General features: G+C 64.5%; 1 protein-coding gene across 3 annotated transcripts in view; it reads left to right on the top strand.

The window, feature by feature from the left end:
- The first annotated feature begins 2,489 nt into the window (after positions 1-2,489).
- Positions 2,490-15,441, top strand: part of CELSR2 (cadherin EGF LAG seven-pass G-type receptor 2) — a 64,431-nt gene continuing 51,479 nt past the window's right edge. For 2 of the 3 annotated variants that reach the window (XM_024112584.3, XM_008176079.4), the window contains exon 1: positions 2,491-6,235. In XM_024112584.3, coding sequence (XP_023968352.3) covers positions 2,770-6,235 — 3,466 coding nt within the window. In that variant the 5' untranslated portion in view covers positions 2,491-2,769. Of the gene's footprint in view, positions 6,236-15,441 lie in introns of all 3 variants that reach the window. The other variant, XM_065592447.1, reaches the window with a different exon arrangement.

The raw sequence follows: 15,441 nt of genomic DNA, 5'->3' as shown, positions 1-15,441 counted from the left end.
GCCGGGTAGGCGAGGGGTGCTGGGCACCAGCGCTGCAGGGAAGTCACTGGCTTCGGCCTGGAGCCAGCAGCAAAAACCACAAACAAACCCAGTGCAGGAGAAACAGCCGGGCCGGGTCGGGTCAGCGCCGGGCTCTGTTCCTGCGGGGCCAGGATCAGATGCTTCAGAAGAAGTTCCCCACACACACACTTGGGAAGTCTGTAGTTAGTTTCTGCCCCGAAGCAGGAGGACACAGAGCACTTATCGATGATAGATGCAACTAAAGCTACTAACCAAGATTTAGTCCCCCTCCCCCCCAACATCGTCTCAAACAGGAAACCCCCCTCCCCCAATCATCAGAATCAAGATCCAGTGTCACCCCGTGAAAGGTGATGCTAATGTGCAGGGAGTGTTTGAATCTGCCCCTGTCCCCAGTGCAGCCAATCCGCCCTGGGCCTAAATCAGCTCCCAGTCAGGGCAACAGGCCAGTTCTTGGCATGGCTAGACCCGACGTTCATGCCATTCGCCCAGGTGTAAATCGGGAGTAACCCACTGGGCCCAGTTCCCCTCGCGCTCACCCTGGTGTAAATCGGGAGTAACCCACTGGGCCCAGTTCCCCTCGCGCTCACCCTGGTGTAAATCAGGAGTAACCCACTGGGCCCAATTCCCCTTGCACTCACCCTGGTGTAAATCAGGAGTAACCCACTGGGCCCAGTTCCCCTTTGTGCTCACCCTGGTGCAAATCAGGAATAACCCACTGGGCCTGATTCCCCTCTCACCCACCATGGTGTAAATCAGGAGGAACTGTATGGAACTCGGCGTACAGCTGGCGCAGGAAGTGAGACCCACTCGCTGAGACTGCTTCGTTTGCTGCGGCAGTGTCACCCTTTGCCTGAAAGGTGCCAGGTGCTGGTTACTCCTGGAGGTGTTTGGCAGCACTCTGAGCATGCTGCGTGGCCCGGAAATGACTCCGATCCACAGCTTGGCAATGCCCCTTTTTAATTTGATGGCACAACAACTTTGAAAACATATTTCTGAAAATCTCCAGCTAGTAAGATCAACTCCTCCATGGTCTGTTTACACTGAATGGGCCCAGTGCTAAGCTGATGTAAAGGGAAGTACACTGGTTTACACCAGCCGAGGCTCTGACCCCCGGAGCACGGGACATAGCAGGAGGCTGGGGTGTCCCGTTTATATGAGATCTGGTGGCTACAGAACCCCGGGCCAGGACAGTTTCCTTGTCCCTTGTCTGTGATGCCGGGGAAGCTGAGAAAGGCTGACTTAGGCCATTACACAAACAAACCTCTCCTGGAAATTGAAGTCAGCAGCTTCCAGGCTCAGGCCTGCTTCCTCGCCCACCCCAACATGCAGCGGGGCCCTTGGCTACACGGATTTAGTCTCCCAGGGTGTCACTGCGATCTCCACTCACCTGCCCACCAAGGATGGGTCACTGGACTGGGGGCTAGTTTGGAGTTTATTGACTAGCTATTTCCTTTCTGCTTTGCTGCATTAATTCTGGAAGAGGAGTGAGTGTGTGTGTGTGCTTGTGTGTCTGTATGTGCATGTGTTGAGTGCAAAGTGTGCATATAGCATGTGCACAGTGAATGTGTGTGTATATGTGTGCACAGTGTGTCTGTGTGTGCACAGGGTGTGCATGTGCATAAAGTGTGGGCATGTCAGCATTCCCTGAATCCCAACTCCCTGTTTGTTCACCCCACTTCTCTGGAGACCCCCTCCCTCAGTCAAGCTAACAGGAGCAGAGCAGTCCTTGGCCATAACAGAGCCTGGCAGCTGTGAATGCAGAGTGTGAGCAGATGGAGAGAGCTGGTGTCTACAGACCAGGGCTGGTGTCAGGGCCAGCTCCAGGGTTTTTGCCGCCCCAAACAGCCACCCCCCACTCACAAAACAAAAAACAAACAAAAAAGCTGCGATTGCGATCTGCGGCACTTTGGCAGGAGGTCCTTCACTCCGAGCTGGAGTGAGGGACCCACTGCTGAATTGCCGCCAAAGAGTCGGACGTGTCGCCCCTCTCTGGTGTGGTTGCCCCAAGCACCTGCTTGGTAAGCTGGTGCCTGGAGCCGGCCCTGGCTGGTGTGTATGGACGAGGGCACACTGCCCAGCCAATCTCCGTGGATGACCTCAAATTTCACCCCAGGATCTCGCACTTTCTTATCCCTCTTCTGCAAATGGCTGAGCAGTGGGGGCTGGGAGAGGAACCCAGGAGTCCTGGCTCCCAGGGCCCCTTCTCTGACCATTAGGTCTCACTGCCCCTCACCTGGTAGATGACTCTAATGGGCCTGATGGAGACAGGCTGGGCTGCCCTAGGAGCCGCCCCAGCACCTGCCCTGTGCCCGTGAAGAGCCCTGTCCCTGGCTGCCCACAGGTGCCCGGGTGGGTCCCCCGGCTGGTGGCGAGGCTGCCGTGGCTCCTTTAAGGGCCGCCGCGCTGCGCTGAGCAGGTCTATGGTAATGAGTCTCCCGCAAGCCGCTGCGCCGCAGAACCGGGACTGCCAGGCAGGGAGAGCGGAGCGGAGCGGAGTTGGGCCACGGGCGCTCGGGCGGGGGCGACTCGGTCTCCTAGAACGGGGACGCGGGAAGCCGGGGGGGCGCAGGGAACTGGGGACGCGGAGCCGGGGGGCGCACGGGGGCGGGGGCGTACGGAACCGGGGAAGGGAGCCGGGGGCTGCCGGGGGGCGCAGGGAGCCGGGCAGGCCCCTCTGCCCCGTACCCCGCCAGGCATGAGGCGCGGGGCTGGGCAGAGCCGCTGGAGGAGCCGCCGCTGAAGCGGGAGATGGGTGGTTGCTGCTGCCACCCCAGCCGCGCTCTCCTCCTGCTGCTGGCGCTCGGGGTGCCACGGCTGGAGGGCGCAGCGCCCGGGCACCACGGGCCGTGCGCTCTGGGGCCCGCGGCCGGGACGCGGCTGATGCTGCTGGACGGGTCCCGGCCGCCGCCGCACTGTGCCCCGCACGCCCTCTGGTTCTGCCGGGCAGGTGCAGCTGGCCTCTGGGCGCACATGTCCGGGCAGGGCTGCGGGGCTGCCGGGGGGAGGGAGCTGCTGAGCCGGCTGCTGCTTCCTCAGGCTCCTGGGGGCAGGAGGTGGAGCTGGGCGCTGTGCCTGGAGCCCGGCTCCCGCATCCCCCTGCCCCCCGCAGCCGCTTGGGGAGGTTGCCGGCCGCGGTGCAGGGTGCGGGGCGCCGGGGGGAGCTTCTCACCCCAGGCCTCGGGGGAGCTGATCCTCCCTGTCCGGGCCATGTGTCTCCGATCGGGGCACCCGGTGCGCTTGGGGCTGCTGTGCGAGCGGTGCGCGAAGGGGGAAGGGGCGGGGGAGCCCAGTCAGGGGAGGGGCGCTAGGGTCTCGGTCAACTGGAGTCTGGGCCTGAGCTCCCCCAGGCAGCAGGTGGAGCTGGAGAAGCTGCTCCGGGGAGTGGAGGGGGCCCCGGGTGGGGGTGGTGGGAGCAGCCGGAGGAAGCGCAATGTCAACACCAGTCCCCAGTTCCAGCCGCCCACCTACCAGGTGTCTGTGCCAGAGAACAGGCCAGCCGGCACCCCAGTGATCTCTCTGCAGGCCACAGACCCCGACGAGGGTGATGCGGGCCGGCTGCACTACTCCATGGCCGCGCTCTTCGACAGCCGCTCCAACAGCTTCTTCGCCATAGACCCCCAGAGCGGGGCCGTGAGCACGGCTGAGGAGCTGGACCGCGAGACCAAGAGCACTCACGTCTTCCGGGTGACGGCCGTGGACCATGGCACCCCCCGGCGCACAGCCCTGGCCACACTCACCATCCTGGTGAGCGACACCAATGACCACGACCCTGCCTTCGAGCAGCGGGAGTACAAGGAGAGCGTGCGGGAGAACCTGGAGATCGGGTATGAGGTACTGACGGTCAGGGCCACCGACGGGGACGCCAGCGCCAACGCCAACATCCTCTACCGGCTCCTCAATGGCGGTGGGGCCCACGAAGCCTTTGAGATCGACCCCCGCTCTGGGGTCATCCGCACCAAGGGGCTGGTGGACAGGGAGGCCGTGGAGTCCTACCAGCTCCTGGTGGAGGCCAGTGACCAGGGCAGGGACCCGGGGCCCCGCAGCACCACTGCCACCATCCACATTGCTGTGGAGGACGACAATGACAATGCGCCACAGTTCAGCGAAAAGCGCTATGTGGCCCAGGTGCCTGAGGACGTGGCTGCCAACTCCCACGTGCTGCGGGTGACAGCAACGGACCGGGACAAAGGCAGCAATGCCCTGGTGCACTACAGCATCATGAGTGGGAACACCCGGGGCCAGTTCTACATTGACGCCCAGACGGGCAGCATCGACGTGGTCAGCCAGCTGGACTATGAGCTGAGCAAGGAGTACACACTACGCATCCGGGCCCAGGATGGGGGGCGGCCCCCTCTGTCCAACATCAGCGGGCTGGTCACCATCCAAGTCTTGGACATCAACGACAATGCTCCCATCTTCGTCAGCACCCCCTTCCAGTCCACGGTGCTGGAGAACGTGCCCCTCGGCTACTCGGTCCTGCACATCCAGGCCATCGATGCGGACTCCGGGGACAATGCCCGGCTGCAGTATGCCCTGCTGGAGGCCGGCCCCAGGTTTCCCTTCGCCATCAGCAACAGCACGGGCTGGATTGTGGTGGCCTCAGAGCTGGACCGGGAGACGATGGATTTCTACAGCTTTGGGGTGGAGGCCCGGGACCACGGCAGCCCCCCGATGGCTTCCTCGGCCAGCGTCAGCATCACTGTGCTGGACGTGAACGACAACAACCCCGAGTTCACTGCGAAGGAGTACTCTGTGCGGCTGAACGAGGATGCTGCTGTGGGCACCAGTGTTCTGACCGTCTCGGCCATCGACCGGGATGCCAACAGCGTCATCACCTACCAGATAGCCAACGGCAACACCCGCAACCGCTTCTCCATCACCAGCCAGAGTGGGGGCGGCCTCATCACCCTGGCGCTGCCGCTGGATTACAAATTGGAGCGGCAGTACCTGCTGATTATCACTGCTTCCGACGGCACCCGGCTCGACACGGCCCAGGTCTTCGTCAATGTGACTGATGCCAACACCCACCGGCCAGTCTTCCAGAGCTCCCACTACACTGTCAACATCAATGAGGACCGGCCGGTTGGCACCACAGTGGTGCTCATCAGTGCCACGGATGAGGACACGGGGGAGAATGCCCGTATCACCTACTTTATGGAGGACAGTATCCCCCAGTTCCGGATCGATGTGGACACAGGCGCGGTCACTACACAGATGGAGCTGGACTACGAGGACCAAGTGTCCTATACACTGGCCATCACGGCCCGGGACAATGGCATTCCACAGAAATCAGACACCACCTACTTGGAAATCCTGGTCAATGATGTCAATGACAACGCGCCCCAATTTCTGCGGGACGCCTACCAGGGCTCTGTCTACGAGGACGTCCCAGCCTTCACTAGCGTCCTGCAGGTCTCTGCCACCGACCGGGACTCGGGGCTTAATGGGAGGGTGTTCTATACTTTCCAGGGCGGGGATGATGGGGATGGGGACTTCATAATTGAATCTACCTCCGGCATCGTGCGGACGTTGCGCCGGTTGGACCGGGAGAATGTCCCTCTCTACGAGCTACGAGCCTACGCTGTGGACAAGGGCATCCCGGCCACGAGGACCCCTGTCGACATCCAGGTGGCCATCCTGGATGTGAACGACAACCCCCCAGTCTTTGAGCAGGACGAGTTCGACGTCTTTGTGACGGAGAACAGCCCTATCGGCCTGGCGGTGGCACGGATCACGGCCAGCGACCCAGACGAGGGCACCAATGCCCAGGTCATGTACCAGATCGTGGAGGGCAACATCCCTGAGGTCTTCCAGCTTGACATCTTCTCCGGGGAGCTGACAGCACTGATGGATCTGGATTATGAGGCCAAGGCGGAGTATGTCATCGTGGTGCAGGCCACGTCGGCCCCGCTAGTGAGCCGGGCCACGGTGCACATCCGCCTGCTGGACCAGAACGACAACCCTCCCATGCTGAGAAACTTCGAGATCCTCTTCAACAACTACGTCACCAACAAGTCCAGCAGCTTCCCCAGCGGGGTGATCGGCCGCATCCCAGCTCACGACCCCGACGTCTCGGACACGCTCACCTACAGCTTCGAGCAGGGCAACGAGCTGCACCTGGTGCTGCTGAACCACAGCTCCGGGGAGCTGCGCCTGAGCCGGGCGCTGGATAACAACAGGCCTCTAGAGGCTGTCATGAGGGTGTCTGTCTCAGGTAAGACGCCGTCCGGGCAGAGGGGAACCTAGCCCAAACTCAGGGACGCATTCAGGTCAGTGGGGTTTTGCCCTGGATGTCCAAGGGGCTGAGGTGTCAGCCAGAGAAGGGGGGAAGGGCCCATTCAGTGTCACGCAGGCCAGAGAGCCCACACTGGGGCCCCGGCTGGAGCAGCGTCTCTTGGATGCAGGCATCCAGCGTTGACGCAAAGACCCCGAGTGAAGTGGAGGTGCTCCGGTCCGGGGCAGTCTGCCCAGTGGCTCTGACCTCAGACTTGTAGTGGGGCTAGTGGATATTCCAGGCTGGTGGCCACTTTGTGCCAGGCCCTCTGGCCTCCAGTCCACCTTGAGATTGGGGTGGGGGGCTGCATGTCGGTCTCTGCAATTGGCTAAGGCCCAACCAAAGTGCAAACCCCTCAGATCTCTGCTGATCCAGGTGGCTGCCTCCCCTCCCGCCCCTGGCTGGGCTATGCGGGAGGCTGTGGTGGCCTGCCGGGGACACCCCCCTCTATATGTTCGAAACCAACCACCCGGGGCTAGCGCAGGAGGCCATGGCCTTTCCACGGCCGAGCCACCCTCAGCCCAGGGGTCAGCAGAGCCAGGGCAGGTGGAGGCTGCCCCACATCCCCATCTAGCTTCTAGGGTCTTCCCTGGAAGGTCCCCTGGGGGAGCAAGAGCTCTGGGTTCTGGGGCAGGAGGCAGGCATGGGGCCATCACTGGGGCTTTGCAGCTGCATCGCTCAGGGCTCTGCTACAGAAGTGGCTGGGCCCCCTCAGTGTAATCACAAGGGCTGTGTGTGGCTGTGGTTTGGGGGCGGTGCCCATGCAAGGGGCGATCCCTATAGATAGCCAGACAGCTCTAATTTCCCCATGCGCCTGCCCCTGTTCTGCTCCCCTAAATGTAGCTGTAGTGGTGCGGCAGGTGCTGGGGAGAGGGAATGGTACAGGAAGGGGTGCGGTGGGCACCGGGCATGGTGCAGGGAGGGGTGTGGCGGGCGCTGGGTGAGGGGTGGGGCGAGGTGAGTGCTGGGGGCGGGGCATGGTGCGGCGAGGGGTGGGGTGCAGCAGGCAAGGTGGGTGCTGGGGGTGGGGTGCGGCGGGCACTGGGGGAGGGGCGGGGCGAGGTGGGTGCTGGGGGCGGGGCATGGTGCGGCGAGGGATGGGGTGCGGCAGGTGCTGGGGGAGGGGCAGGGTGAAGTGGGTGCTGGGGGCGGGGCATGGTGTGGTGAGGGGTGGGGTGCGCCGGGGGAGGGGCGGGGCGAGGTGAGTGCTGGGGGCGGGGCATGGTGTGGTGAGGGGTGGGGTGCGCCGGGGAGGGGCGGGGCGAGGTGAGTGCTGGGGGCGGGGCATGGTGCAGCGGGCGCCGGGGGAGGGGTGGGGTGAGGTGGGTGCTGGGGGCGGGGCATGGTGCGGCGAGGGGTGGGGTGCAGCAGGCGAGGTGGGTGCTGGGGGTGGGGTGCGGCAGGCGCTGGGGGAGGGGCAGGGTGAAGTGGGTGCTGGGGGCGGGGCATGGTGTGGTGAGGGGTGGGGTGCGCCGGGGGCGGGGCGAGGTGAGTGCTGGGGGCGGGGCATGGTGCAGCGGGCGCCGGGGGAGGGGCGGGGTGAGGTGGGTGCTGGGGGCGGGGCGCCATCTCACAGCAGCATGGGAACTGCCTGGGGCGACAGGTGGGCAGATCTGGGCTGGGGGCTGTGACTGTCACATGTTGTCTTTCCACTTTAGTCAGAGCTAGGATCAGGCAGCTGCTGTGTGTCTCCTTTGTGGCCACTCCGGCGGGCCCTGGCACCGGGTGCTTCCGGGCGGGGGCTCTCAGGAATCACTGACCCACTGCTGGCTGGGGACAGGATCTGGATGGTGGGGCAGACGTGGGGCTGGCTCACAGCCTGCCGGGGAGAGCGGCCGAGCCCCAGGGCTTTGCCTTGGCCCTGCCATGGCCAAGAGTTGCTGCCCGGGAGGGGATGACATGCTCAGCCCCAGCCTGCCCGTTCCTGCTGTCTGTCAGCAGTGCTGTCTGGCCCCTCACAGGGTGACCAGGCACGGCTTCTCTTCCCGTGGGCCGGAGAGTGAGGCCCACATCCCCCCAGGGCTTTCGGTGCCTGAGTGCCTTGAAATCAGGGGCTGGGGGCGGATCTGGGCCAGATAGGCCGGGCGAGTGGAACACACTAGGCCTGCGACAGAGCCAGAGCTGACCACAGGTGTCTCCCCTCCCTGCTAGCCCCTGGCCACTGAGCCACCCTCCCAGCTAGCCTCAGCCATCCTGTCCCACTTTCCCCCAGTCCCCCTGGTGTGGGCGTCTCAGCGGAGAAGACAAGATCTGACTGGGCCTGGGGACAAGTTTTGGGGGGGCTGGCCCCAGGGCTGGCTTTAGGACCTGCGGGGCCTGATTCGAATACCTGGCGGTGGTCCGGGTCTTCGGCGGCACTTCGGCGGCGGGTGATCCTTGACTCGGCTCCAGGTCTTCCGCGGCACTGAAGGACCCCCCCCCCCCCCCGCCGCCGCCAAAGACCCAGAGCGGACCGCCGCCGGGTGAGTAAAAAAAATTAAAAAGGCCCCTAAGGGGCCCTCTTAGGCGCGGGGCCCAATTCCGGGGAATCGGCCTAAAGCTGGCCCTGGCTGGCCCGGCCCTGCCCTGCTGTGCCACTGCCCATGGGCTAGGGCTGAATCAGAGGCCTCCAGTCTGAGACCTTTCCCCAGTGTGCAAGGGCCTGGCACTGGGCCTGAGAAGCAGGGCGGGGTGTGTGAGTAAACACCTAGCCAGGCCTTCCCTGCACAGGCTTGGAGTCAGGGCCTGCCCACCATCTCCTGCTCCCACCTTGGGATTTCCCCTGCACTAGTTGGTGCTTGTCGGCGTCTCGCTTGGGCCCGTGTTCTGCCAGCTTGCTGCTGGGGGCCACGGAGCTGCGTCAGCGTCCGCGGAGGGGGCATTGCCCACGTGCCCCCCCCCCCCCCCCATGGTGCCATGCTGGGGAGTCTGCAGCTGTAGCAGTGAGGCGCCGGGCGCGGCCGGCCAAGGCTGTTGCTGGGGCTATGTGGGGCTGAGGAGAGGGCGTGGCAGGCTGGGATGAGCCGTGGCAGGACACAGCACCGGGGGGACTGTATGTGCCGTGGGGGTGGGGGAAACTGCTGAAGCTGCATTTCTGTGATCTGCGCCATGTGGCCAGTCTGGATCCCTTTCCCCAGCCCGGCGGGGCCAGTGGTGTGAACGGGCGCTAGCCAGAGTCTTTCCAGCTGCAGCCTGGGTCCAAAGCTGTGTTGGATTGGTGCTGCCTGACTGTTGTCTGGGCTGCTCTCGGAGTCCCAGGGCCTGGCTGGCCTGGCCCGACTTTGCTGGCGTGGGGTGGGGTGGGGAGGGATATCTCCCCACTGCAGCAGGGGGTGTTCACCCAGGACCGGTTCCAGGGTTTTTGCCACCCCAAGCGGCGGGGGGAAAAAAAAAGCCGTGATCGCAATCGCGATCGGCGGCACTCCAGCGGCAGCTCCACCGCGCCGCTTTCTTCTTCGGCGGGAAGTTGGCGGCAGGTGCTTCCCTCTGAGAGGGACCCGCGGCCGAATTGCCACCGAACAACCCGATGTGCCGCCCCTTTCCCTTGGCCGCCCCAAGCACCTGCTTGCTGGGCTGGTGTCTGGAGCTGGCCCTGTGTTCACCACCCGACCTGACAGCGTGGGGACAGGGCCCTGCTGGAGCCCCACAATCGAAGGGCCCTTCCTTAAAGCTGCCGAAGGTTCGCTTTGGGGCCAGCCTGCTGAGACCAGCTTGCAGCTGCAGGCTGTGGGCGGCTGGGGAGCAGCTGTGCCTGAGTCCTGCAATTAGCCTCTCCATGGGGGGGCCGTGCCGTGCACCTGCTGGGCTGGGGGAGGGATCCGAGCAGGTAGGTGCTGGGCTGGGGCCACTCTCGCTGCGAGGGGGGCTGGTGATTAGCACAGTCGCAGCTGGGCCCCCTGCCAGGGTGGTCCCAGCTGGGGCTGTGCTGCGAGGTGTTAATAGCTCAGACATGCGGCAGCTTTAACCTCCTGTCAGCACCCCTGCCCCGGGCTCAGGCTGGGCCGGCTCTGGGAGACGCAGCCGAGCCCTGCTGCTAAAGGGGTGGAGGCTGGCGCCTCTCCTGGCAGATGCAGGGGGGGAACCATTCCCCAGCCCTACCACCAGCCTGGCGCGGGGGGGTGGTGCCCAGCTGGGGACGAGCCTGAGGAAGGGGCTGGGGGCCCGTCCATGTATTAGGTGGGGGGTTGATTGGGGCTAGGGGAAGAACTGGTGCTAGAGCCCACTGGGAGTCAGGTGCCTATCTGCCTTTGAGGGTCTGGGCTTGAGCCTCTCCACAGGAGACGAGCCCGAAAACACCTCGGGTCCCTGCAATGGGCCCGTCTCCACCAGACGCGGGAGCAACCCACTGGGGCCAGCCTGGAGGGGTGGGGTGGACAGCAGCTTCCCCCCACTGCCTGGTGCATGGGGCTGGGGGAGAGAGCCAGGGCTGTGGGGCTAGTGACTGGCGCTCTGAGGAAGGACTTGCTATGCTGTCCCCCTCCATCCTGACCCGCAGCTGCCCCCATTTGGCCAGCTCCAAGCTGCATGGAATAACCCAGCAGTTTTCAGCTGTGTCTGTGTTCCGACGGGATGCACCTCCACCCGTCACACTCATCCTGCTGCTCCCCCTAAGCCAGGGGCATGGCTGCATCTGCCCCAGTGCAAAGCCCAGGGCATGAGGGAGAGTGGGTGGAGGCTGAGGGGTGGCGGGGGCTTGGTGGCAGCTAAGACAGTCGAACCATCTGCTCGCTGTTGGGGCTGCAGGCAGAGGCCTGGCCGCCCACGAGCTGCTCACGGAGCCCTGGGAGCGCCTCTGCCTGGACCTGCTCTGGGCGAGGGCTGCTGCTGAGGGAAGAGGGGCACTGGGGGGTGGCCTAGGGGATTGGTGGGCCGAGAAACCAGGAGATTAGCCCAGCTCGACCTATATGGCTTAGGAAGGGGTGGGGCCCAAAGGGGCACAGGAGCCTTGAATGGGAAGGAGCAGATTGCTGCCATAAGCTGCTGGAGAGACGTGAAATAGGTCAGGGGCATCTGGCACCCCAGCGAGGCCCATCCCCCAGGCATCTGGCGCTGTCCCCGGACCTGCCCCATCAGCCACTTCATGAGGCAGCACTGGGGGGCTGTCAGGGGAAGGTAGCATGGGCACAGCCTGCGGGGCTGGGAAGAGCTCTCCTGGGCTGGGCGAAGTGAAGGCTTTTATGAACCGGGGCTGAGCAGAGGGGTGCCTGTTCCCTCCAGGGAGGGGACCAGCCCCCCCAGGTGCCCAGGACAGCCACACCAGGGAGCAGCTTGCAGGAGCTGGGAGGAGGGCGATGGACATGCTGGGGTGTCAGGCTGGAGGGCACCCCAGAGCCCAGCCCCGTTTGCAGGGAGATCAGGGGAGCGGAGATGGGGGGTGCGAGGATACCAAAGCCAGGGGGGGTGGGGGTGGCAAACACCATCCCAAGTTGTGATGCAGGGCCTAGAGCTGCGCCTCAGAGAGGTTCCTTCCTGCCAAATGGCTGTGGAGATGAGAGCTTTTCTTCCCACGTTCCTGTGGGAAATGGGTGTGTGGGTCCAGCCAGGCTGGGGGGCGTGGTGGGACATGGGAGGGGGGGCTGGATGTGACATGAGGATCACCAAGGTCTGGGGCCCTGGGGTCCAGTGGGTTAGATCGGGGGAGGGGAGAGCTGGGAGTCAGGACTCCTGGGTTCTGTTCCCAGTTCTGGGATGGGAATGGAGTCTGGTGGTTAGAGCCAGGGTAGTGGGCATCAGGATGCCTGGCTTCTCTCCCTGCATCTAGGAGGGAAGTGGGTCTAGTGCAGGGGAGCTGGGAGTCAGGACTCCTGGGTTCTGTTTCTGACAGCCATTGATGCTCTGTGCCTCAGTTTCCCCACTGCTGACATAAGGATGAAGCCACCTGTCAGGGTGGAGGCTCTTAGTGGCTGTTTATCAAGCATATGGCAAGGAGCAGAGCATCGGGGGTCATGTTCCCGCTGCTGGCTGGAGCGACGTGCATGTCTGTCGGGGGCAGTAGTCTGGGGGACCCAGGGCGCTGCGTATGGGGGTAAGGAGGCATAACCCCTGTGCAAAGGCAGTATTTCTGTTCCAGACGACGGGCAGGGCAGGGGCTGTGGCCTGGGACCACGAAGGGTGGGTTGAGGGGGAGGGGCTGAGAGCTCCCAGGGTCCAGACTGGAGAGTGGCTGGGGGAGCCTTGAAGCTGTGTCCGTGGCCACTCGGTTGTGTCCTTATGTTATGGGCAGCTGGGCAATGAGTGGCAGAGACACCAGGGCTCTGGCCAGCTGGGAGGTGGCACACTGGCAGTGCCAGGAAGGGGATCCCCTGCTCTGTTGGGTGCCTGGCACATGCAGTGATACCTGGTCTGGACAGGGTTGGGGGAGCTGTTTGCTTGGGGCTAGCCAGTGCTGGGGGTTAGGGAGGAAATTGGGGATGGGGCTCCCACTTCCTGTTGTGGGGCCCGGGGGGGGATTGGCATGCTTGTCCTTCCTTAGAAACGTCCCCCCACAGAGTGAACCATTTCCACCTTGGGGCAGGGGCTGGGTGGACCCAGAAGAGGGGGGCCCAGGGCAGATGTGATCCCCACTGATCTCAGCCCAGTCTCTAAGCCCACCGAGGGTGCGGTGGGGGGGGAGGGTTCTGCCCTCTAGGAAAGGAAGGGCTGGAGCCCAGCCCCAGGTGGGAAGCTCAGGGCAGCGCTGGGATCTCTGGGCCACCTGCCAATCAGGTGCTGCTTGGATCGTGCTGCGCACTGCACCTGAGTCTTGCCACTGCCTGTGTCCTGCTCATCCTGCGCCCATCAGTGGGCACACGGGGGCCAGGCCCTTCCTGCCTGCATGTCTCCACTGACCTCCAGCCCTTCGCTGAGCCCTGCCTCCCTCACCCCCTGCTCTGGGTCCAGAGCAGCGACCAGCAGGCTAAGCCTGCTGCTGGCTGGCTGCGGTGGAGCCGCGGGGCCTTTTGCTGGGGTGAGATTGAGCCTGGCTCCTGGCAGCGGGGTCGACTCTCGAGGGCTCGGCATGACCAGGCTGCAGCATTGAGCAGCGCAGTAATGGCCGTGTGCCGGCCTCTGGTGGAGCCGCTCATTGTGCTGAGCTGGCCAGTTTAGCTTGGTCTTTGTTCAGACGCTGCCCGGGCCCTGCTGAGCGCTGGCTGGAGCTGGCTGGCCGGGGAAGTGGACTTGTCAGACAATGCTCCAGCTGGGGAGAGCGAGAGATGGTTGGTCTGCTGCTTTTCTGTCACTGAAATGCCCCGATTTTGGCTGGACCCCCCGGCCTGTCGGGCTCTCACCTTCCCCAGGGCCTCGCTGGTGTCTAGAGAGAGCAGACACTGTGGGGAACCCCAATGTCCCCTGGGACACAGTGCTGGGCTTGTGTGTGTACGTCAGGGGCCGGCCGGCATGCCAGCCTGTCCTCGTCCTCTCCAGCTTGGCCGGTGCCTGACAGGAACCAGGCTGGTCCGTGCCTGGCAGGTGCCTCCTGCCAGCCGCACAGCCTCTGCGGCTGGAAGGGGGATATTGGGCCGGTAGCCTCGTCTCTGAGCTTGGCCCCTTTCTCCTAGCTCTGGCCCATCCCAGTGTCTTACTGACACCTGGAAGCCAAAATAACCCTTCGCGTCCCAGCCCAGCTCCTGCCTGCGTGGCCTGGCCTGGGCGCAGGTATTTACACCTCTGCTCCACTGCAGAGTCAGGGCTGTGTGCCAGCCGGAGCTGATCCCTGGTATCCCGGAGGCAGCTGCCCCCAGGCAGCTGGGCCAGCTGGGCTGCAGGGGGCACTGTGCTGTGTGGGGGGCTGTGCTGGGGGGGTGTAGGTAGGGTGCTGAGGGGGATGCTGTGCTGTGTGGTGGGTCTGTGCTGTGGGGAGGTGTGCTGTGGGGGGCACAGGCAGGGCGCTGTGGGGAGGTCTGTGCTGTGGGGGGAGGTCTGCGCTGTGGGAATGCTGGGCTGTGGGGGACGGGGTCTATGCTGTGTGGGGTGCTGTGGTGGGGTCTGTGCTGTGGGGGGCAGTTTGTGGGGAGTCTGCACTGTGGGGATACTGGGCAGTGGGGGGATCTGTGTGTGGGGGGCACAGGCAGGGTGTTGTGGGGGGGGTCTGCGCTGTGTGGGGCAGTGTGTGAGGGGTCTGCGCTGTGGGGATACTGGGCTGTGTGTGTGGGGGGGTCTGCGCTGTGTGGGGCGCTGTGGGGATGCTGTGCTATGGGGGGCACAGGCAGGGTTCCTCCTGGATCATTAATGGTTTCTGGCTCCGGGGGGCAGGGGCGGCGCTGGCAGAGCTGGTCTCGGCAGTGGGCTATGTGGGGCGGAGCAGGGAGACTCCCTCCCCCGGGTAATTCAACTGTGCTGTTAATCTCTCCGCAGCCTGGCCAGGCCTGGGACTGTGCGTTAGCTGCCAGCTGCATGGGCCGGGGGTGCCCTTGATGCCATCCCGGGGCTCAGCTGCCCCCCTGCTCGCAGAGGGCACCTGGGGCTCGGGGCTTTACACCCCTGGGGTCTGGAGTGGGAGGGGTTCAGGACCTTGGGGTCCCTCCTTTAACCCCTCCGGCGCTGGTGCAGCCAAGTCCTGAGCTAGGCACAGAGGCCTCGGGCCCAGCTCTGTCGGCCTGCCCAGCCCGGTGCTGTGCCCGGCAACGGCCTGGTCTGAGTCCAGCAAGGAACCTCCCTTCTGCCAGGGGCCTCCAGCGTCCAGGCCCTCAGAGACTCGCATGGTACCCCGTCGGGTAGGCCAGGGCGGGACCCAGCATGTCCGGGGGAGAGTCACAGAGTCGGGGGCTGGCAGGAGAGTTTGGGGGGGGGTGTCCTTGGGGTGTAACAAGCCAGAGCTGGAGTCAGTGAGTCTGCCCCCCCCGCCATGTGTCTGAGGCTAGTGTGGGGCTGGCAGGGCCTAAGGCCACACAGCAAGGACAGACGTGGAGGGGGCTGATGCCCCAGATGGTCCCCACCCCAGTCCCCGCGCAGTGGGTGCCTGACGGGGGCATCACCATGGGGCCATTGTCTCCATGGTGATCCACATGGGAACCCTCATCACTCAGTGCCCCCCCCCCCACAGTCTGGTGCTAGAGGATCCGGCTGCAGCCAAATCCCTGTGACCCCTCCAGAGATGGGGGGGGGGGGGAGGGACACCGGGGGGGCGGGGCAGGGGCCCTTTCTTCTCCTGCACAGCAACACAAAGGCGGGGCGGGGCAGCCGGGCAC

Source organism: Chrysemys picta, chromosome 4, assembly GCF_011386835.1.
Source record: "Chrysemys picta bellii isolate R12L10 chromosome 4, ASM1138683v2, whole genome shotgun sequence".
Lineage (NCBI taxonomy): Eukaryota > Metazoa > Chordata > Testudines > Emydidae > Chrysemys > Chrysemys picta.
The sequence above is the reverse complement of the archived record's forward strand: the minus strand, read 5'-3'. Positions and strand labels throughout refer to the sequence as shown.